This window comes from Passer domesticus, chromosome Z (assembly GCF_036417665.1).
Source record: "Passer domesticus isolate bPasDom1 chromosome Z, bPasDom1.hap1, whole genome shotgun sequence".
In the NCBI taxonomy this organism is placed as follows: domain Eukaryota; kingdom Metazoa; phylum Chordata; class Aves; order Passeriformes; family Passeridae; genus Passer; species Passer domesticus.
Window position 1 is genome coordinate 63,121,101 of NC_087512.1, and position 23,374 is coordinate 63,144,474.

General features: G+C 38.7%; 1 protein-coding gene across 10 annotated transcripts in view; it reads left to right on the forward strand.

Moving 5' to 3' along the window:
- Positions 1 to 23,374, forward strand: part of TRPM3 (transient receptor potential cation channel subfamily M member 3) — a 404,729-nt gene that overhangs the window by 320,641 nt on the left and 60,714 nt on the right. For all 10 annotated transcript variants that reach the window (XR_010354336.1, XM_064405787.1, XM_064405782.1 and 7 more), the window contains exons 9-11: positions 11,982 to 12,054; positions 19,071 to 19,171; positions 20,953 to 21,087. Coding sequence is in view for 9 of the 10 variants with exons in the window: in XM_064405787.1 (XP_064261857.1) it covers positions 11,982 to 12,054; positions 19,071 to 19,171; positions 20,953 to 21,087 (309 nt within the window). In the remaining variant the exon portion in view is untranslated. The remainder of the gene's footprint in view (positions 1 to 11,981; positions 12,055 to 19,070; positions 19,172 to 20,952; positions 21,088 to 23,374) is intronic.

Sequence of the window (23,374 nt, forward strand, 5' to 3'; positions counted from 1 at the left end):
GCAAATGCAGGCTGCTCTACTCTTTTGGGAGCACTTTATTTTTCAGCTTGGACTGGCATGTTGCTGGAGTGCTTTGTTCACAAATCATTATGTGAATTTCTCAGAAGCCGGAATGTGTTTTCCAGCAAGCTGCATGGCTCTGTCTGTGGAGCTCCATTGGGCAGCCACTGGGAAAGGCCACTTTGGCAAGCCAGAAAGGTCTGTGTCCTTGAAAGCAATCAGACCTGCGGCAGTGACAGATGTTTGCCATAAAACTAATTATTCCAAAATAGTGTTTTGAGAGTGAATACACCTAATCTTTTATTCATTGAATAGAAAATGGAAATTGTTGTGAATCACGATAGGTCCAATCCTTTTTATCACACCTTAGTGATAAAAAATGGCACATTAACTCCAGCAATAAAATGTGTGCCACCTGCTGGTTAAGTTTGTTTTCTTATTACTACCAAGGCCATTTTCGACTTAATTTGTTTCCTTGAATAGCTGAAGTTTCAGTGACTACATTAAGCAAACTGATAGCATCATTGATGCTACTGCATTTTCAAGAAGGAATTGCAGAACAAAGAGAGTGTGGTCATTGGGCGTAGGTTTGTGTGCATGCATTCATTCATGGAACACATTTCCACAAAGAGGCAAGAGGTACAATTTGATTAATTTCCCACTAAAAGAAAAAAGTAAAATCTCTAGCTCACGGCAGCAAGTAATAGATATTTTCCTCTTGCCTCTACTGTTCCCTCTTGTTCCTGTACCACAGTGTATGGCTGCTGTGGCAATCATGATGACGGCTCAGGGACTGTGCAAACCTCACTTCAGCTTTGTGCTGCTGATGGGTACGGCAGCAGGGAGTTCCAGATGACTTAATGTGCAGCTTGCAGTTCTGGTGCTGTCAGATTGAAACAAAGGAGGTGTCATGCTATAGAAACTGAGCACATTGCGCTGAGATCAGGACAACCTGCATCATGCAGGTGCTTGCTATTCTGTGCTTTTATGTCAAACAGAGGTGGATCCCCATTTTCCCAAAATGCACAGTGCATGAGAAAGCTGTCTTGCATGGCTAGTATTCAAATGCCAATATTGCCACACTTATGTAGGACTTTGACTCTTCTTAATGGTTACTTACACAAAGTACTGGGAAGCTGTTACGTCATTGTTATGTCATGGTCCACTTGGAAAAAGTTTGATTTACTCTGAGCAGTGCATGGGGAAAAAAAAATAAAAAATTCTTGGGAGGTTCAATATCAAGCTTTTACTTGCAAACTTTAGAACTTTAAGGTAGAATAAGATACTTGGCTAATTTTGAAATGTAGCAGTTTTGGTTAGAAATTCAATAGTATAAAAGCATAAAAATTAACACTTAAGAGAATGTATAAAGGAAAAGAAAGAAAAAGAAAGGATAATATTAGAGAGGTGTATATTCACCACGTGGGTCCAGAGATGAGATGTGATTGTTGCAATTTCTATATCTGTTGGTTGAAGCAATGATCGCAGTCTCGATCCATTGGGGCTGAGGGAAGCGCAAGCCACACAAAGTCCAGTGGGTTAATAATAACACTCAGGCTCAGTGGGAATGCCCAGGTACCTGTGCTGGAGTAGGGAGTTTTAGGCAGATAATGTAATATTGTGGATCATGGGACACAACAAAGTTACAGCTGCCTCTTAATTCAGTGTAGTTGAGTCAATTACCAGAAAGGATGAGTACCTTCAGGCTGTGTGGGAAGCTGAGCCACTTGTGTAAGGACACTGGCATGATAAAAAGCACTATCCCACCTCACACGATTTGCCTCCTTTCAGCGTCTTCCCTTATCTTGTTCACCACCCAGCTATAGTGTCCAGAGATGGGTTTGCCCCCCCTTTGTGGTTACTTGGAGCATCATCAGCTTTTGCAAATGGCCAGGTGTTTGATTCATCGACATTCCAGCATCTCACAGTGATTTAGCAGTCTCTTTTCTATATGGACTACAAATAAGGCTTTACTGATCCTTGATGTCTTCAGATTTGTGTGGCTGAAAAGGCTACTCTAGCAAACCTGTCCATGTTTCTGGAAGAGTTTATACAGGGAAGAGTTGGACTTGATCATGTACTACCTGTAAAAAATCTTTTCAGCTGGATGTGCAAGCTCAGTGAGCTCATGTGCTAGTTAAATACTGGCTGCAACTGTTTGTTAGCATACACTTTGATCTGAATTAAATATTAACTAAATCAGATGGACTCTTAAGAATTTACTTGCATATTGTCACTTGATTTCTTTGGCCGTTCTCAGAGGTTAGAAGTTCATTTAGGTCTGGTTTTTTTCAAGAATTTTTTCTTCAGAAACAACAAAATCATTTCAGCAAATGTTTTTTAGTGCTGGTATAATTTTTTTATCTTGGAGAGGAACCTGAAGAGGGCTTGGTGTCTTCTCTATCAATAAAAGTCAACCGTAGCTCTTGAAGCATAGCTGCTGTGAACAGCATATAATTTGGCAACAGGCATTTGGGGCAGGAAAGCATCATGTAACTGCTAGCCTGCTGGTTGCTAAAACAGCTCTTGTTTTCACATGGAAACACTCTGTAAGACTTCCAGCATAAAATGGAGTACAGTTTGTCCTCTGTGTCCAAATTGATGTGCCAATCCCCTTAAGGAATGACTGTGAAACTCTAGTAATTCTGGAGAAGGTTAAACCTTCTATCTAGCCCATACAAATCAATAAATTTAATCTAGTACTTAGGTTCTACCTCTGTAAGTGTTAAGATAATGAGTAGAGGTTTTTAATTCTGCAAACCCCACCTGATTTCTTTTGTGGTAAAGACCTAAGACCATATTTTGTGTTTTCAGCTGCCAAAAAGCAAGATTAAGTTAGCTGAAATTAGTCACTGACCCTACAGAGAACAAAAATTTAATGCTAGGAGTAATTTTTTTCACTTCAATAATTCAAAGAATAGCTTTCACCAGAAAAAGAGCTATATAAACCCCCCACCTCCAAAAAGAAAAGAAAAAGAAAAAGAAAAACAAAAACAAAAACAACCCCCCCCAAAAAAAAAAAAAAAAACACCAAAAAAAACCAAAACAACCAGCTGTTGTATTACACTGAAACCTGGAAAAGCTTTTGATCATACCATCTGCTTTTCAGCTACTGTCAGATGAGGCAGGGCATCTGCTAATAGAAACTACAAAGATGTCAGACCTACCACAGAAGCAGAAGTGTAGAATTTATTTATTGTGTCCATCCTGAACTTCTGCTGTGTCATCCTCTCATCTGGAACCTGTCTGCAAAGACCAATATTCCTTTTTTTTTGCTTACATTTAGTAAACAAACATTTTCTGTTTTATTTGGTGCATACAGTGAAGTAATCTGATAGGTACTAAAGCTAAGTTACTACCAATCTTTTTGCTTCCTATCTTCTTACATATTTTGTGGTTAAAATTGCAGGTACAGAAACAAAATCTAGAATGTTTCTTTTCCCTCTAAAAATGTAAACTAGTGAAAATATCCATTACCCCATTTACACTAGTAACAGGTATACTGGGAAATACACACTGATTAGTTATACAGCTCTGTAAATTTTCTGGATAAGGAAATTGAAGGCAAAGCAGTACTTGGTGGCACAGCAAAATTCCACATTAGATAATATAAACCAATTTTTGCAATCAGGGAATTTGAAGGGTTCAATGCAGTCTATATACTCCATGATAATATTCAGAAACCTTTATTACTTCCAGGATCTGTTGTGTCTGGGAAATCATAATTTCTTTTATCTTTCTTAGAAAATAAAATTATCCTTTCTGTGGCTTCCCATGGGGCACAGAGACCCATTCATTAGTGCTGTAATATCTCAGCCAGAGACGAGGAGCTCACTGTATGAGATACAGGGTTTCTGTAGATAAAGCAGGAGCTGAAAATTTATTGTCCTACAGGAATATCTCACACTATGTAAACTGCCTTTTCCAGGGATTGCCTATTTAGTCTCACCAGCAAACCAGCCAAGAAACTAATGGCTTGTGGCTATTTTTGTTGCTTGGTTTCTGCGTGTTGTTATGACACTGTCAACCTCAATACGGAACAGCCATATGTCTGCATCATCCATAGCAAAGCAATCTGAGCATCCCATGTCTCATCAGACTGTTTGAAAATTGTTGCAAAGGAAAACTAGAAATTGAAGTTGCAATTGAAGAGCAACAGTCCCCAGCATCAATACTGCTTCCACCCAGTCAACTCAAAAAACTTCCTTCTAAGGTCAGCATTTTCAGTTCAGAAGACATATGTGTGCATGTAGGACTTGCAGACAATATTTTATGGCCATGACTTGCATTACTCAATTTTTCAGTATATACAGCAATGAGAATGACCAAACTGAATTCTTGCTTTCTTAGAGTATCAGAATATCCATCTCAGTGATGAACTTTCTCCATAACTTGTGACTTTAATGTTTCAGAAGAATATCTATTATTTCAATGCCTTGCCAATACCTGTTATCTGAACCATTTTTACAATTTCCATAACTGACCTCCTTTAATGTTTTGTTTTTTCAAACTCTCATTTTTATTTTCAGGGTAATTTTCGGCTGAAATATTTAAGTAGGCCTAGCTAAATTATGAATGTCAACATGTACTTTGGAAGCAATTGCCTATTTAGCCAAACCAAACTGTTCTAAAACAGGAGACTTTCAGGTTGCACTCACAATTGCGTCTGTGGTTTTTTTAGAAAAGGGAGGGGTTTTATTCTTACTTATATAACTGAGATGCATAAGAAAACTTCATATGTCAGAGGTGAAATTTACATTTCAGAGATGAAATTTAAAGACAATAAAATTTTTTCTGGAGGTAACTAAAAAAATAATTTCAAATATATTTTAAATCATTGTGTATTTTCTTCTGATGTCGTAATGAAATGATGATGAGAAAAAATTACATCTCTAAAAGCTTGAATAATTTGCAGCATTCTTAGAATGCTAAGTTTGTAAATACTTGGTGCTTTCTTTGCTCTCATCACTGCTGTCCTGTTTTTTTCCTTTATCTTCAGCTATCCATTGTTTAGTCAGTAGGTACAGTGAATTTGAGGTTTAAAGAATTATTTTTCCCCTTCATCTCTTGTCTCTTTTATGACACAGGGTAAAACATCTTTCTGTACAATTGTGCACGTCAGTCTCCCTCTCTAAACAAATTCGTGCTAAAAATCTGACCATATTTCACCTCTTTATTCATCCTCTGAAGGGGTTGAGGTTTACCATAGTGTAAAAAAATACATTTTCACATGTTGCAGAATAAATACAAGTGCAGCCTTCTGCTGCACAGCTATTCAAATTTAATCCTGGCACTTTAAAATTACCTCAAACAGAATAAGCTCTTCCATCTCTGTGGAGTTTTCAGAATAAATCCTAGGGGAAAAAAAGTGCTGTGTAAGGAGGTAAAGACTCACTTTTTGGATAGTAAAGGCAGGGAAAGAGGAACTGAATATGCTGGTAGTTTGAAAGGATATTTATGATCTGTCATTTGTTTTACCAAACACTGCTTTAGTCTATTTTAGAACAGTTTTTAGATTCATTGCCATCCTGTGGCCTGGGAAATTTATGGTTGATGATTATTATCTGTTGCTCTTGCTTCTCATTCTAGGGTTCAAATCAACTTTGCCCATGTGGAGTACAAACTCGAACATACTGTCCAATGCATTGCGGCTCATATTGATAAAAGTTAATAATTTATATATCCACCTAGGCCTGAATATGGCAAGCTGTGACACAGTTATGATGGCTTAGGGAGCGTTCTTTAAAGCAAAACAAACTTTTGTGTCTTACTACTTGCTAATCTGGACACTGGTTTTCCAGACACAGTCTGGAAAGTCTGTTTTATATTCACTGCTCTCAAGTAAAATACCGTCACCTAACTTTGCCTCTAAAGGCAAATGCAATATCAGCATGACAGCAGAAAAAAAAAAAGAATGAATGAAACCCGTAAGGCTAATCTGACCCTGCTGACCCAGAAACTATGTACAAGAAAAGGGAAAAAAAAGCAATCTGTCAAACAAGGATGGAACAGGTTAAAAACAGAGAGCAAAGCAGTTTGTAAATAAGTGCTTTTGGTGGAGTCCAAGGTCAGAAAATAACACTCTCCTTCTGCTTCCCCCCAGCACCTCTCCAGCCTCCTCCCACCTTGCTTTCTATCCTGCCGCTCTTCTTTACTCCCATCTTCTTGGTTTTTACTTGCTTTCTACCTGCCTGCCTAAAAATTAGGTTTCTGCCCTGCTGGACAATAATTATTGCTGGCAACTATCACAGTGTGCTGTAATCCTGCTTCCAAAGGCTCAGTTTTGGCTCAGTGATTTCCTGCCGCGTTTTCCTAGGCAGAATGAGGATGAAGTTAGTTTATTTTCCTGAAAATTAATCCTGTTCACATTAAGATACTTCAGTAAAATCTACAATGAGATAGAACCTTCCCAGCTTTTTATTGCTGGGTTTGTTTGTTTGTTTGTGGTTTGTTGTTTGTGGTTTGTTGATTTGTTGTTTGTGGGGGGAGACTTAGTGGGACGGCAGGTGAACATGTGTCTCTTCCTTCTTTTAAGGTCAAATCTCATGCATTTTACTTAGACAGCTTTTGTCGAGGAAAATGAAAGATAGTTTGTTATAGAAAAAGTTTGACTGTCAGCTTCCAAGCACCTCCACCTGGATGGAGTCCAGCTGCCCCAGCTTTGAAAGTATCTGCTACTGTATTTTGCAAGATCACTATGGGCACACCAAAAGAATTCAAGACATTTAACAAGAATCCAGTTGCCTATCAACTGCTTTGCAGCTTTTTGGGAAACCTCTACTGATGATTCATTTGCCTGTTTCCTGAAAATCTATCTCTTCAGTACAGTGCAATACAATTTTGTGTTTGTAAGGAATGGTAACCCCAGCTTCTGTAGTAGAGATGACTCAGGAAATTACCTGAAAGAGCTTTTTCAAACCTATAAATAATGTGAACACTGAGGAAAGAAAGGAGGAAATAGGAGAAAGACCATCCCCAAAATACCCAGTGGGGTGGTAGAGGAGCAGAAAAAAACCATTATTTTAAAATAAGTGAGTAAACTCGCCAACAATTGAAAATACTAGCTACACTAGAGGTAATTACTGGAGGTATTACTAGAGGTAATAATATGGGCCAAATCCTTATGGAAGAAAAAGAGTACTTGATTTTGAAGTTTCTTTTCTTCTTTGGATCTGAATTGGTTTTTGGCTCAAAAAATAGCAGGGTAGGGTAAATGGAGTTCTACTCTCTAACACACTTCTATTATATTCCTATGAAAAATAGGAAAGATTTTCACAGATACAATGTGAAATAGAGCAGCCCAGATAAAATTTCTTTTTAAACTAATCTTCCCTTTTTCAGAGCAATACAGAAGAATGTCTAGTGGTAGTTTGACTAAAACTGCAACTCTTACCTGCTTATTTCGTTTTGGTACGTGAGTGAGTCCTTAGAATATATTACTTTTAAATACAGGCTTCTTGGGATTTATTGCTTTGTAATGAAATATCCTGGATTCCATATGCACATCTTACTAGGTTGTTCTTCCTTCTGTATTTTTTTCCTTTTGAAGTTGTCCAGAGGGTAGAACCCAACAACAGGCTTACCAACCCAATGGTCTGTAGTAGGTAGGTGCTCTTTGGCGCTTTCTCTTCACTGAAAGAAGAAAGGTTTTTCTTTTTCTTAGCAATGAGTTATTAAATTGATTTCTAAGTCCTTAATTTTCTGTTGTTTTTGCATCTACCAAGATGGATGATGCTCATACAGAAAGAGGTAGCTGGGAATAGAGTTTACTGACCCAGATATTTGCCTTTAGTACAGCATGTCTTTTAGTGCAGTAGCATCTGTATCCCATTTTAACAGGGTTCAGCCAATGTCCTCAGTGTGTTCCTTATCAGTTCTCTGCAGAGATTCACCCACCAAGATACTTGTAAGATACACTGGCAGGTTGTGACATACATTAATGATTCTTGGAGTTGACCACATCGGAAACATAAAATTCTTACCTGTTAATTCAGGGGAAAAAAAATACCAGAACAAGAGATCTCCAGCAAAACAGATAGGTTTTTTAAGACCTAAAGACATTGCACATTTATAAGTGTAAATTCTGCGTAAGTACTTTAGGATGCATCTGCATTTCCTCTTCCCTCTTGCTACAGAAATTAAATGTTGCTATATGTATTTTAAACCTTCCATGCTTGCAGAAAAATGTCTTTTATCAACCCATCAATATCTGGTAGCAGGTAAAAAAATCTCTCAGTGTCAAGGAATAACAGTGAGGGGCATCTGTGCTGAAGAAGATGTGGATGCCACCCAGCCAGCTGCTATGGATAGATAACTCAAACAGCCCTGTGTCTGCAGATATCTATAGTGTAAAGTGGTTGATATGTTCTCAGATTTTGTGCTGTGTTCTGCTTTTCAGCCCAGGCTCCAGCCAGACTGTTTATTTGGAGTTGGTTCTGTGTTCTCACTGACAGCCTCACACAATAGGGTTACCTTCAGTTACTTCTACTTACTATCTGCCTGGACAAAAGTTCAGTTGCCTTAAACAAGAATGCCTCTGCCACAGAGAGCAAGCAGCTATGGGTAGTGACAGTAAAGCTAAACCATAAGAAGAGGCTGGACATATTTGTTTACTGCCTTTTTGAGTGCAGAAAATACAGAAGTCCACAGTGCCAGCTGGGTCTTTGGGGTCCTAAACTCAGAGCATTTGGAAATGAAGTTAGCATTTGGCTGAGAGCCAGCTGAACATGAGCAGTTTGCCTAGGTGGCCAGTAAGGTCAATGCCATCCTGCTTATATCAGCAACAGTGTGGCCAGCAGGACCAAGGCAGTGACCATACCCCTGTGCTCAGTCTGAGATGAGTCACTCCCTGAGGCCTCGCTTGAGCCCTGTGTTTGGTTTTGGGTCAGCAGTTGTGTTAGGGAAGGTTCAGGTTGAATATTAGAAGAAGATTCTTCACTGAGAGGGTGTTTGGGCACTGGAACACTGGGAAGTGGTCCCAGTACTAAACCTGACACATTTGGACAGCATCCTCAGTACACGGTGTGACTCGTGGGGTATCCTGTGCAGGGCCAGGAGTTATACTGAATGATTCTTGTGAATTCCTTCCAACTCAGCATATTCGGTGTTTCTGTGTTAACGTGAGGTGCTGAGTCATGTCCAGACAAGGGCAGCAGAGCTGGGGAAGAGTCTGGAGCATAAATCTGATCAGGATCAGCTGGGGGAGCTGAAGGTGTTCAGCCTGGAGCAAAGGAGCCTTATCACTCTTTAGAACTGCCTAAAAGATGGTTGTGGTGAGGCAGGGATCCATTTCTTCTTCCAAGTAAGAGGTGGGAGATGCAGGGCTGGATTGGATATTAGGAAACAAATCTTCACTGAAGGGCTTGTCAAGCATTGGACCAGGCTGTCCAGGGAAGTGGTTGAGTCACCATTACTGGAGGTATTTAAAAGATGAGTTGATGTGGCACATGGTTTAGCAGTGGACTTGGCAGTGCTGTGTTAATATAGGTGATCTTAGACATCTTTTCCAAACTAAAAAATCCTATGATTATGTGATTGTATGAAATAACATATTTTTCCTTGGCTGTGTCTGAAATTCTAGTTCAGTACCAGACATGACCCCAAAATTATAATTCTAGTGTGAGTCTGAGCAATCTTTCAATTTCCATATTTTTTCCCAATTATTTCTCTTCTTTATTTTACTGCTTGAATTATGCTAGGTCTCTTAAAAAAAAATAAAGCAATAGTTGATGTGGAAGGACAGCCTTTTTATTCTAATGTAACTAATTTACATAGTTCCATTTTATTTTTAATAAAACAACACTTGATTTTTCTGATGGATTTATTTTTCTGATGCATGCAGAGAAATGGGTTGAAAAAGAAATTGAAAGTTTAAGGTTATATGTGGTCCAATGTCAGAAAAGTACTTTCTCTAATTTTCCTGTGGTGATAAGCTGTTCAGTGCTTGCAATTTATATGATTGCTTTTTATTAAGCTGGGAGTTGACCGATCACGTATGTGCTTAGTTTGAGATGTTGTTTGTTCCTCCTCCAAACTCTGTTGTCCATTGTATTCAGTCCCCAGTGTGCAGACTGCCTCTCCTGAGGCATAAAGACAGAGAAGGACATTTTGCCATTTCGTGCTACCTCCAAGTTTGTCGTCTGTGGCAAGGGAAGCACATCATGACCATGTATTGCAGAGGGTCTGATCTCATCAGCTCACATACTGATTGTTTTGAGACGAGACATACATAGAAATGTGTATTTCTATTCACATTACCTGTGGGCAGACTGCCTGCATTGCTAGGAAGGCTTCATTGCCAGTCATCATGGAAATAGAAAAAAATGGATTGTAATGAAACATTTCTTTACAAAAATGTGATCAAACCCTGAAACAGACTCCTAGAGAGGTAGTTGATGTTCCAGTGTTTAAGAGGAATTTGGACAATGCCCTTAGTACTGTGCTTTAACTTTTGGCCAGCCCTCATCAGGCAGTTGAACTAGATCATTGTTGAGGGTCCCTTCCAACTGAAATAATCTATTCTGTTACTGTTTTATTTCTATTCTATTCTATTCCATTCTGAAGCTGTGGTGTGGATGTAGACATCAAGTAGTTTGCCAGAAACATCTGTATATTCCAGAGAGAGAGAGAAAACACTTTATTAAAGTACCGTTTATGCTTTGTATCGAGAGTACTGTGAAGGATCAAATCAAGTCTTACTTGGAAATAGTGTACTTTAGCTGGGGAGGTTGCCTAACATAAGTAATGTCTTACATCACCTAACTCAGTTGACTAATTGAGCTAAGCCAGTTTCCTACTTCTTTATCCAGTTTGCTTTTTAGCCTCTAAGATGCTGTTCTACTATCACTAATACCAAAGCTTCTGAAACTCCTGGAGCTCTAGAATCAAATGAAGGGCTGCACTGGATTTCCTGGGATACACTTTACAGCACTTTTCAGTTGTCAGACTGAAGGTTATCACTGGAGTTTTGCCTTGTACTTCAGACCTTTTATCTCTCCTTCTTCTGTGATGGTAGACAGTCCTTGGTGCCCTGGTGTTTGCTCAATATCAGATGCTGCTGTAGTTCAGTGCTGTATGAGTAGGAATCTAGGAACATGGAAACAACAGATGTTACTCAACATGAATGTAAAAATTGCTTATGTAATTCCTAATTAAAGGTGTCACTTATTCTAAAAAAAAAAAAAAAAGGCAGTCCATACTGACAAAAGAAAAAACAGACAACAAGTGCTCTGATCAAAATGATGGCATAGTTTTCATGAGTAAAAGCACAAGTAAAAAGCTGAAATCTATGTTGCTTTATAAGAAGCAGAGGTTCAAAAAAAGCTATTGCTATGGCAACAAAAGGAGCAAGGGGATTTACACTTCTGTATGTATCAGCACAGTCTTAACCAAGAGTGACTCTGGCTAGAAAGAACAGCTGCGTATTCATCCTCATAATTTATGAATTGTGTATTTAACCTCACTGCCTCAGAGCCTATAACTTAGAGTAGTAGAGCATTGACCATACATGGCTGAAGATGTTCCTGGACCTGTAGAAGCATAATTCTTAGATTGTTTATCAACGTCTCTCCTATATAGAATCTTAAAATTGAATAAGTTTCTAATATCACTTGAAAATATTTATTCTATGCTATTTGCCTTCAGTTAAGTCCACACTCATAATATACCTAAATCTTTCTCGTAATCTGTTGAGAACATTAAGTCTAATGTTACTCTAATACTGTAATTTCACCCTGTAAGTGTCACTGAATGCCTTTTTTCCATATGAAGATTAATACAATTTCTCTCTTACTAATTTTTATGTCACAAAATATACTGTATGTTAATCCTATTTAATAAGCTTCTCATAAAGCAAATAAAGTAATATTATCTCATAGACATCAGGACATATTAAGATTCAAGTCACACTGCCCTGATTTAAGTTGCTTTTTTTTTTTTAATTACCTGGGTTTCAATAATGGCATTTTCTATTAATATTGCAGATCACAGTTTTTCGAATGGGATCAGAAGGACACCAGGATATTGATTTAGCTATCCTGACAGCACTACTAAAAGGTAACAGAGTTGAGTGAGTCTATATCAATTCATTTTGTGTCTCTGATGTCCTGAAACCCGCATTTATTGACATATCTATCAAGATGATAAATTTATACTGTGAAACTGAAGTATGCTTCTTGCTCTAACTGCTTTATACAAATCCAGCTCTTCTTTAATGTTTAAACAGCTACTGTTTTTCCTTTCTGAATTTTTGTTCTCCACAACTACTGATGTGTCACAAGAAATATCAGTGGTGACCCCTCACACCAGTTACTTGAGAAACTTAGTATTCACAAGAAGACAGCCAAAGGACTCCTCACACTTAGATTACCTTGGAAGCTAAAACATCCTTTTAGATAAAGCTGGCTCTATTGTCAAAGTAAGATGTTATCTGTAGTCATCCCTAGGAAAGTCTGGAAGTAGTGTGAGGTTCCCTTCATCCTCCACTTGTAAAGTTAAGAACATAGCTATTGGGATGGTTGGGCTTTTAATCGTATACTTGGCTGGTTGTTACATCTTTCTAAGCCATTACATGTTACACTTCTGCTCTTAAAATGTTGACTTGAAATAAATTTGCTGTTGCCACAGTTCATTGCAGACCCTGGACTACATTGATTAATAAATTAATTCAAAACAAGAATCAAGAATTTCATCCATCGCCAAATCTCTTCTTTTTGTCCCTTGGAAATAATATAATTGCAGGTTTTATTTTTATCTCAAATATAACTGGATCCTTCATTATCTTTAGTGTGAAGGTATTCTCTTCATATTTGTTCTTAAGACAATCCCTGAAAGTACTGCTCTTGTTTTTTATTGATAAGGCAAAGAATGTCTTAGAGTTGTGATTCCACTTTTTCTAAATGTGTTTTCAAGGTCTGTATCCCAGCATAGATCCCTGGAGTCTTCTGAAAACTGTCTCTTGGAAGCTGAAGAAAATAAGTCACATGCCTGTGAGGGATTGTTTTCTATTTGAAATGTTCTTTTGCAGTATTTACATGAGCAACTGTTTTTGTGGTTGCAGTCTCAGTATATGAGCAGTGCCCCCTGGTCTGGAATATCCATTTTGAAAGTACTTAATTACCGCTGTTGGCCCCTTAGTAAATAAAATTTCCTTTCCTCTTCATGTTAAGGGTGAAAGTCATCATAAGAAACTTATATTAGCTCAGGAGGTGCCTAGATCTGTGTAAGTACTTTCGACATCTCCTTTCATGCTTGTCTGAGAACCTTGATTTGAAAATCTGCTGATGGCAGTAACATTTGTTTCTTGCGCAAGAAAGAGCCGGAGGAACTAAGACTTACACCTGCTCCTCAAGACTTTCTGATTATGAAGGTATTCAATGAAGATTAGTTTCATCAGGCACCTCTGGTTCATGTAAGCTTCATGATCTCAAGGTGTTTAATCAATATGTGCAAAAATGAGATCTGTTGTGTCAGCCAAGTCAGTTGTCCTTATTCACAGTATGTCTTTGTACAAAGTATTCTGGCCCACCTGGAAAGAAATACTTATTTTCAGTAAATATACCTCACTAGCCTGATGGATACTGTCATCAAAGTCTAAGGCAGCAATGCTGAACCACTTGTCTGTTGCTTTTTAATAAGTAATTTATTTGTAATAGGTAAAATAAATGGAAATTGTTTTTTCGTGCTGTTGGAATTTTCACAGCATTGAAATTTTCATGGCATTGGAGTGTCCACGGCATTGGAAACTTACTTCCTACAGTTTATTGTCTCTAAAATTAAAGAAAAATAATAATTGTAATATGTAAATAAGATATTTGAAGACTGAGTCTGAGTTATCTTGACATTCGTAAATTTAAAATTTAAGAATTCATCTCTTCCTACTTTGAAATACTGTGTAAAAAAAGGAGCAGAGCAATGTATGAAACTAGTGAGTGATTGCCAGTAACTTTTTCTCAGTCTTCCTGATGAGGAATTCGCAGCTTTTGGTAGTGCAAGAGGAGCATATCAGCTAATGACCCATCCCACCCTTGTGTGAGTGATTCGGTCACAGAGGAGTGGGAAAAGGGTTTGGAAACACAAGGTATCGTTTCCTATTTGCTGTGCAAAATTTGTGATGAGCTAATCTCTTTTTAAAACTGCACCAGACACACTGCCAATTTGGGAGTTCTCCTGGACAGCATATTCCACAAGTCCCAAACCCAGCACCACATAGTATTTCTTTGTTTGTTTTCATAAGTTGCTTGTTTAATCTTGTCAGAAAGATCTATCTTTCTTGGAAGTGATCTTCAATAAACCACAGAATGGCATCCAAACTGGTTATCAATTTACATTGCATGGATGTCACAACAGCATATGGTTTGCAAATTTGCAAATTCTTTTTTTTTTTTTTAATCCTGAGAGACACAAATGTGGGAAGTAAGTTTCCAAAGGCACGAGTTTATAGCAGGCAAGTTTATCAATACAGTTTAACTGTTTATGCTCTCTTAACTTGAGCAGTTGGAACTCACACCATAATGGATTTTGTCCTTTTGCAGCTGCTAGCAAAGCAGAAGGCATATGACAGGGAAATTAAAGACAGCATATGGAGATGGTCTAAAAAAATGCTTGTTTTGAAGTGGCTTCAAAGATCCTAGTTCACGAAGCTGTTGCAATGACTGGAGCAGACAAGTGCCAGCCATGTTTCAGATGGTGCTCCAGAAGCCTCCCCAGTGCAACTGTCAGCACTGGGAAAGAGCTGCTGTGTGGTAGGTGCATACAGTGATATTGCTTGTACCTGCTGGGATAAACCATGTTAGGCTGAAGCGGAGCTGAAGTTCTGCTTACTTTCCAGCCTGTGAGTAAGTCATGATTCATGCTCACTGAATAGCCATCATGTAGTATCAGATGGTCAAGGATAGTCTGCCAACCATGAAATCACAGACACAAAAAGGTTGCAGAGTTAGGTCAGCTATCTGGTTACTGTACTTGTAGGTGTTTTTGCTATCTGCTTTTATACTGTCAATTGGTTTCCTAATTGCCAGGATGATTCTGTAGCTAATGCTGTGGAAACGCAGTCTTTGCACTGAAGAGCTGCTGAAACAGGAGACAGCATTGGACTTGCAGAGACACAGACTAGAAAGTTAATTTGGTTTTTGATTTTCTCTAATCTAGTTATTTTCTTTAGATGTTGATTCAAAGAGTACACTGACATGCTTAGTGTACTGCGGAAATGGATATCCTACAACCATTTCTGTCTAGGTAGATGTTTCATGTCATTTCATCTTTCCAGATACCTGAGCACCAAGATCATAGGCTATTCCAGGAGAATCCTTTAGGGGCCTATGTTGGTCACAGTAAGCTTCAACCAGTACATAAAAACCTGTAGTAATAAGTATATTAAAGCTCTTCAGTAATCCTGCAAGTGCACAACACTCATTGTCTGATGTGTACCCCGGCTCCCCGAGGAGACAGCATTGAGTTTATAGTCCCAGGCTGTATCAACAAGGAGTATTACATTTTCAGTCCAAAATATTGAGTAGACAATATGACTTTTTACCAAAACAGTCTATGCTAGCACTGCTGGATGGCAGCCTAAGAACATAAAATTAACATCTGCAGGAACTAACAGGTGTCCCAGCAGTCTATCTATATCCAGTGGTATCTATACCAAGATAAAATACTGCCAAAACCATGTATTTCATCCCAACTGCAACTTTTCTTCTAGGAACAGATGAAAGGAAGGGTCACACTGCAGATGTTGTCATAGTCTCAAAACATTATTTTGAGAAACATAGCTTACAATCAGCCAGACACCAGAATACTGAGTAAATATTACAGAGACATTAGTGATACTACCCAAAACATTATTTAATGTAATAAGTATGATATGGTAATTAAAATAATACAATGCAAGAGGTTATTAACTCTACCTTATTTATTTCTCCAATATTCTTTGGCTTTGATTTGGGCACATTACAGTGACACTCGAGTGACAGGCATCCCCAGAGAGATCACATTTTGGATTCTTCCTACTGACTCAAGTCCAAGTTCTATGGCACTGAATGCAGTCAAGGAAATAATTGAAAGGAGACTGTATTTTAAGAAGGCCATCTCATGATTTTCCTTGGGAGGTTTTCTTATATGAGTGGAATTATTCATATTTCTTCATCATGGGTAGAATTCCACCTAAAATAGCCTGAATACTTCCTTTTTCATGTGAGACAAAGGCTATCAGTTCCACCCTAGAATAAAATCAATTAAAAGGCATCCACAGCTCATATGCTGCTCTCTACAAACATTTATAGCTTTAGTTTTCCTTCTCCTCTTAAGTAACATCAGTATTACCCATGTTCATCTGAAAACCCTCGGGGAAGATGGGAAAGGGCTTTCCAGCAAGAAACTGTGCTGTGGAAGCACCCATCCAACCAAATGCACCAGAGCCCCAGGATGCACATCCATAATCTACACCCTAGCTGATAGACTGGTTCAGACCTGGAGTACAACATCCCCTTGAGAAGCCACAACTGCCAGATACCTGCTGTGCTTCGTGAGACAATGAAATCGAACATCATGGCAACAAGCACTGAGAAGGGCATCAATTCTGGGACTGCACATGTTCCAACAGGAAAATTTGGCTGCTTAAGGCTGGCAGCCTTAAACACAGTGAAGGGAGGTGGGAAGGACACAGGCTAGACCATGGCTTGCTTTCCCCTCTGCTCAGTGTTTGGAGCAATGAGCATGCTCACAGAAAACAATTTTGGTGAATGGATGAGCAGGTACCACCTCATGCTCCAAGCCAGCTGTTCCTTCCTGTGATCAAATGCACCAGAAGACCTTCTGTTCGTCTGCCAGCTGAATCTTTTCTAAAGCATTTAGAGGGCCAGGTCGGCTAGGGTCATCAAACTGGAGAACACTCCCTGCTAGGGCTCAGAGGTTACTGACCTGGAGCCTAGCCTGACTTCTGCCTGAAGTGGAGGCAGTGTAAACAGCCCACTTTCCTCCTTAAGTTTGTCTGATCCACTCTTGATTCAAAATTATTTTTAACCAAATGGCACCCCTGGCTACCCATATGGTAGGCTGTAGTAGGAAAATCAGGAACTGGAGCTCCCTCATCACACATGTGAAATGTTTTCAGGCTATGGGATCACCATCACTGCCCCCAGGTTTTAGAGTTCACCCATGTGCCTCCTCCATGGCTAAAACCTTGACTAAGCACCTGCTAAAGCTCTCACTTCTCCTACAGGCACATGATTGGGGAGGAGGAGATCTGACGAGAGCATCTCTTGCTTGCTTCAGAAGGGGGGAGAACATTATTTGCTCTCTGTATTTAACTTACACTATCGTACTCTCTGCAGGTATTTTTTTTTCTGTTTTTATAAATAAATTTTGAGATGTTGACATGTAGAGACAGTTTTGCCTTTCCCAAAGGTAAATATTTTCTGTTCTTGAATGCTGCATATTGCTTGTGTAAGAAACTCCAAAAGTTTCAGATGTTGTTGGCATACCCGCAAGGTCTCTCTCTTGTCTGTGTTGCAATATATAGCAATGAGAAGTTTGTGTCTTATGCAAAGGGGCATTCCTGATACTTCTTAGCCACAGAAGTCACAGAAGAATTTTCACTTTTTTTTCCTTCTTCATTTGTTTCAATTCTGCTCTGTTCCTGCATTGTCCACCTTTTTATCAGAGCTCATTTCTGTATGAATGTGATTTGGATGATTCACAATTCACCATCTCCCAAACAATTATTCTAGGTATTAACAAGAATTTGGCAATATCAGCAGTAAATGCATTTTAAAGTTGAGAGTTATGAAATTAAACTGTAGGCTAAAACTCCACAAAGTTTTTTTATTAAGGTCTTCATAGAGAATTTCAGCAGCCAGCTTTATGTTTTCATTGCCTCCAGATGAGCCCACTTTCAACTGGAACAGTGTGTGAGTTTGAATAGTACTGAAATGGGGACACAAATGCTTTGAAGTAATGAAAAGCTTTTATTTATTCTCACTCCATGATATCAGTATAAGAATTAATAAAGACAAAATAAAAGTAGAGGTATGAGGTCTTTAAAAAATAAGTCCTTATACAATCACCTAACCGCTGCAAGCAGATATGTAGTTAAAAGTCAAAGGGCCCTTTATTTATTTGGTTGATCAGTTCATTCAGGCCAGTTCTCCGTTTGACATTGAAGCACAAATGCTGTTTTATTATTACAAATCAGCTGAGAAGCGTGAAATATTAAAAAAGCACAGCAGGACAGGAATGTCCCACAGTGTCCATTAAAACTGCAGGGAAAATCATACCCTCCCTTCCAAAAACAAACAGCTCCAAATCCATCTTATCATCTGCATAGTTTCCCATTTAATTTGGATATATTATACCTTGATACAATCTTTATAGAATGCTTTCTTACATGGGTATTTCATATGTGAAGGGAAATTTGTCCTACCAACACACCTGACTACAAACAGGGAAGAAATTCCTATGCTTCTTATCAAGCTGGAATGTGTAAGATGCCAAAAAATGCAGAACAGGTGAAATCAATGGTGTCTGTATGAGTTGAATCTATTTGTAATTGCTATAGGCACGTGTGTTTGTGTGTTTGTGTGTGTGTGTGTGTGTGTGTGTGTGTGTGTGTGTGTGCGTGTGCATGCGTGTGTGCTAATGTGGTATGTGTGGGTGTGCGTGTACTCCTGCAGCTCCATCTGTATCCTCCTGGCTTGTTCTCTTGCTTCCCATCCAGTAAGAGGGAAACCAGTTAAGTTGACAAAAAATTGCCTCTTCGGATATCACCTGTATCTGCTGTATTTTGAAGGGAAATATGAGAAAATAGTTAATGTTTGTAAGACAATCTGAGAACTAGAGATGCAGGATCCATTGAGAACGGAATTTTTTTTTTCTTTTTTTCTTTTTTTCTTTTTTTGTTTTACAGGTGCAATGGAAGGTTTGGTTTTGTTTTAATATGAGATCAGTTGCAGAAATGACATGGACGTCTGTCAGACTTTTCACAAAGAGGAGTCACCAGGGCATACTGAGCCTAATGTCTTGTTTCTTTTTCCTCCTGCTCTCCTCCCTGTCTGTACCCCTGTCTGTATACACAGGAGCTAACGCATCTGCCCCCGACCAGCTGAGCCTGGCACTAGCCTGGAACAGAGTAGACATCGCCCGCAGTCAAATCTTTATTTATGGGCAGCAGTGGCCGGTACAGTATATATATATATATATATATATATGCACAACATCTTCTGCTGGAAACCCTTGGAACCCTACAGAATGTTGAATCCATTCTGTTTGCACTGGTGGTTTTAGTGTGGTTTAAAATACACTGGGTCCTGCCAAACACATGGTTTCCAACCACTGTAGCTGAAGGGAAGCACACTTGCAGAAAGGTTAATGTGTTCTATTGTCCAAGGAAATGGTGACATCTAGCGATGCCTTTGAGTAGGAAACCATGCCTCTGAAAAAATGGGAAGTACCAGATTTATTCTACCAAGCATGATTCTGCAAGCTGAGGAAAACAAGTATACAGCCATGTTTTAGTGCTAGGCTGTAAATTCAAGGAAAGTCAAAACTTCTTTTTTCTCTTCAAGCAGCATGCTTTTATATGCAAATACTGAATTTGAGGTGATGATTTGACATAAAAAATACACCATACAAATGTTGGAGGTTAGATAGACTGCAGGAGCTGATCAGCAGTGTCACTGTGAATGGGCTGTGGCTCGAAACCTCAGGTGGTGTTAATTCTGTTCCCACTGCTGCTCTGCATCGATCTGCCTGCTCTACATCTGCACTGTCCTGCACTCCAGTCGCTCCCTGGCTAATACCACTCCCAGGGAGCACCAGGGCTGTGGATTCTCTTCAGGAGTGGTAGGACAGTAAATAGAGGGGTAATTGAGCACTGTGTCAGGCAGAGGACGAAGAGTCAACTCCTGGATTGTGCTATACCTTTTACAGGGGCAGAATTCACACAGGAAAAAAAAAAAAAAGGGTCTCTATCTCTACCTGTATCCCCTTAAAGCCCAACATATTCACTCAGGAGTTTCAACTGAACCATATTAGTCACTACTGTGACACTTGTTTCATCACTGTCATTAAAATTTCATATGCTATCATTACATGAGCATTTACAATTCCCCATGGAAAAATTATAACAATGGGAAAAGCTTCTGTTTAAGTATCCCTGCTTTAAATGTGGCTTTCCATGGCTTGCTACCTCTAAAAGCTACTGCAAAAATCCTTTTCAGTCATGGAGTGAGCAGGACTATTTATTTTGTCTTTGATATTGGGCATAAGTACATGTCAAAACATGTATAGGAGGGATTTTAATGGCATTGAACTGTCTTCATTGTTATCTCTTCATCACCACATCATAGCAAAAATTTGAATAAATTCTGCAAACTGCAATAATTTTGGAAGCTAAAAGCTGGAAGGATGAGATAATTTCTCATCCTTTTAATTCTGCCTGACCTGCAAGAGTGAAGAAGGAGAGCTTTTGTGTAAGAAGACCTCTTGCATTTGGGCCTTTAAAGGAATGCAAATTATGAAGCTATTTCTGTTTCCTGGATGTTCAAAATTCCCTGAGCTTCCACACCACAAACAGAAGAAAACTCTAGAAAAGACAGAACTAAAGTGATTTTGTATGCACATAACAAATATATCCAATAAAAATAAAATCTTTGACAGGAAAAATAATGACATGGTGAATAAGGTAGAGATGTGGTCTCCAGTTTACTGGATTCCAGTTCCTTTGTCCTAAACTGTTTTACCTAGAGTATTTTAACTAACACTCCAATGCTCCTTTTTGAAATGCAGCCCTGAGTTAGAAAAATTGTTACAGATTAAAGATGGGATTATCCCATTTCAAGTTTAGAAGAGAAACCCGCAGAATTTTGTCCATCCCTCTGCTTGTGGTAGGGTGACTGAACCAGCTGGATACAGCCTGCCACGCCCAGGAACAGCTTCAATTAATCACTTGCTTTGCAGGTGGGCTCCCTTGAGCAAGCAATGCTGGATGCGCTGGTATTGGACAGAGTGGATTTTGTGAAATTACTCATAGAAAATGGAGTAAGCATGCATCGTTTTCTCACCATCTCCCGGCTAGAGGAATTGTACAATACGGTAGGGCCAGCCTAAGGCAAATTTTCTGTCTCTATATTCACTGTTCTAGCTCCCACTTGTATTGTAATGGCATGATGATGATGATGATGCACCAGGCAGTCAGCACCTGCTGGAGAAATTTTTCATTAGCCCATATTGTCTCTCTTGCTTGTCTCTCATATAATGTAACATGCTGTGCCTTGCCCACATAATCTGCTGTATGGATTTTGTAAAGACACAAAATAAGCCTCACACAGTGCCTGCTAATTTCTTGTCATTATAATTCCAATATGACAAACCTAAGATTTAGGCAGGAGGCACTCACTGGAAGACAGTAACTGGCAAGTTAGGACCGATACAGTGGTGTTATATGATTCCTTACAATGTGGTTTCAGAAAAATCTTCCAACTCTTAATCAGTCTCTGTCACAATGAAGGGCTTCCCCATGCCCTCACTGAGTTCAAAAAATTAGACCTTTAACTTTTAAAAAACTGTTTGAAAGTTTTCAATCCTTACAATTAAAATGAATATAAAACTGCACAAATTAAATCTGCTTCTGAATTCTCAAATGCAAAATACATTCCAGCATTCACAGTATTATTACCTACGTAAGCAGTAGTAGTTCAGAAAGTTCAAACATCTTACGTGTAATGAAAAAAAATCTTCAAGGCCTGTCTAGTTCGTAGAATTCCCAGTTTTATGTGTTGCAGAAAGGCTGTGATATAGGCATATCTCTTTTCAAAAAGGTTTTTTCTGCCAGTACTTTTCAAAGCCTTTGCTGTCATAAGCTGCTGCACTGGACTATTGTCTGGAGGTGTATCACACTGATGGTGACCAGAAGTAGTCAGTCTTTCAAAATATCAGATATAAAAAGGATTCATTAAATTTGGGCAAAATATGGAGGGGCAGGTATATATATATACATATATATATATATATATATATGTGTGTGTGTGTGTGTGTGTGTGTGTATGTATAGGGTACATATGTGCTACCCTAGAGACAAACTCCCATCTGATCTTTGGTCAGCTCATCTATTGACTAGCATCTATGTATCAAGAACAGAATGCCTATGAGCTTCCTTGTAACAGGGATAAGCATGGTAGTGTTTGTACCAAAGCCAGTTTTTACAGGGAATAAGTTTGACAGAAGTCTTCAGTTCTACAGCTAAAAGAACGGCTTTTTGAAGAAAAAAGCTATAGAAATCGGTGTACATTTTTTCATGTACAAATTCCAAAAGACCCAGGCTCTGAAATGCCTGAAATACCAATTACACTATATGACCAAATGCATCCATAGTAGCCTTAGCACGAAAAAAAATAAATAAACCACGTGGCCATTTAAAAATTACCATATTTCAGCATAAAAGGAATGACCTGTGAAGCTACAAACCAGTGAATCTTACCTCTGCTGTGGCAAATTTGTAAAAATAGAATGAAGTATAGAACTACAGGCAAGGGAATCAATTTTTGTCAACAAAGAGTTTACCAAGCTTCTGTAGAAAAGTGTTAAGCCTTAGAAATCTATTACTATTTCTTCAATCAGCATGCAGGAAAATAAGGATGTTGCACTTGGTCCTCTTTTTTTTTATTTTTGCAAAACTTTGACAGTATTTAAAAATTTCAAAGGTTATTTAAAAGAAATGTAGCTGTCATGGCTTACAAGATCAGGGACAATTTTTGTTTAAAACCTACTTGAATGTTAAAAAACAGGGAGAGGGAATACTTGGTCCATTTTTACCACAGAAGGACGTTATGACCAGGGTCATGGAAGATTCTGTCCTGGGACCATAGCTGTTCAGCTTGAATATGTAAGATTTGAAAAATGGTACCTACAGAAGAGACAATAATATTTGCAGGTGTTTTAGAAAATCTGAAGCGGCATATGAAGAATCACAGGTAAGTTTCATGATGCTCAGAGATGGGGTTACATAAAATCAAGTGTTAGGAAGTGCATAGCAATGCATATATGGAATTATCGAGTCTACACACGTGTAATGGTCTCATTCATCATCAGCTACAACCAAGGAGACCTCTCATAAAAGTCTCTTAAAATATCAGCAACAGTTAAAGCAGAAAATAAAGTAGCATATGGTAGTAGTAATACTAGTAGTAGTAGTAGTAGTAGTAGTAGTAGCAGCAGTAGTAGTAGTAGTATAACCAAAATGGTGAGACTTCTCTGCAAAATATTTTTGCAATGATAGCTGGAGTCAAAAGAAGATTGGCAAAATTCACAGGGCATGCGTTCTGCATTCACATGCATGTGCATTCACAGAGAGTGGCTTTCAGATGAGACTGCCTCAGTGCAG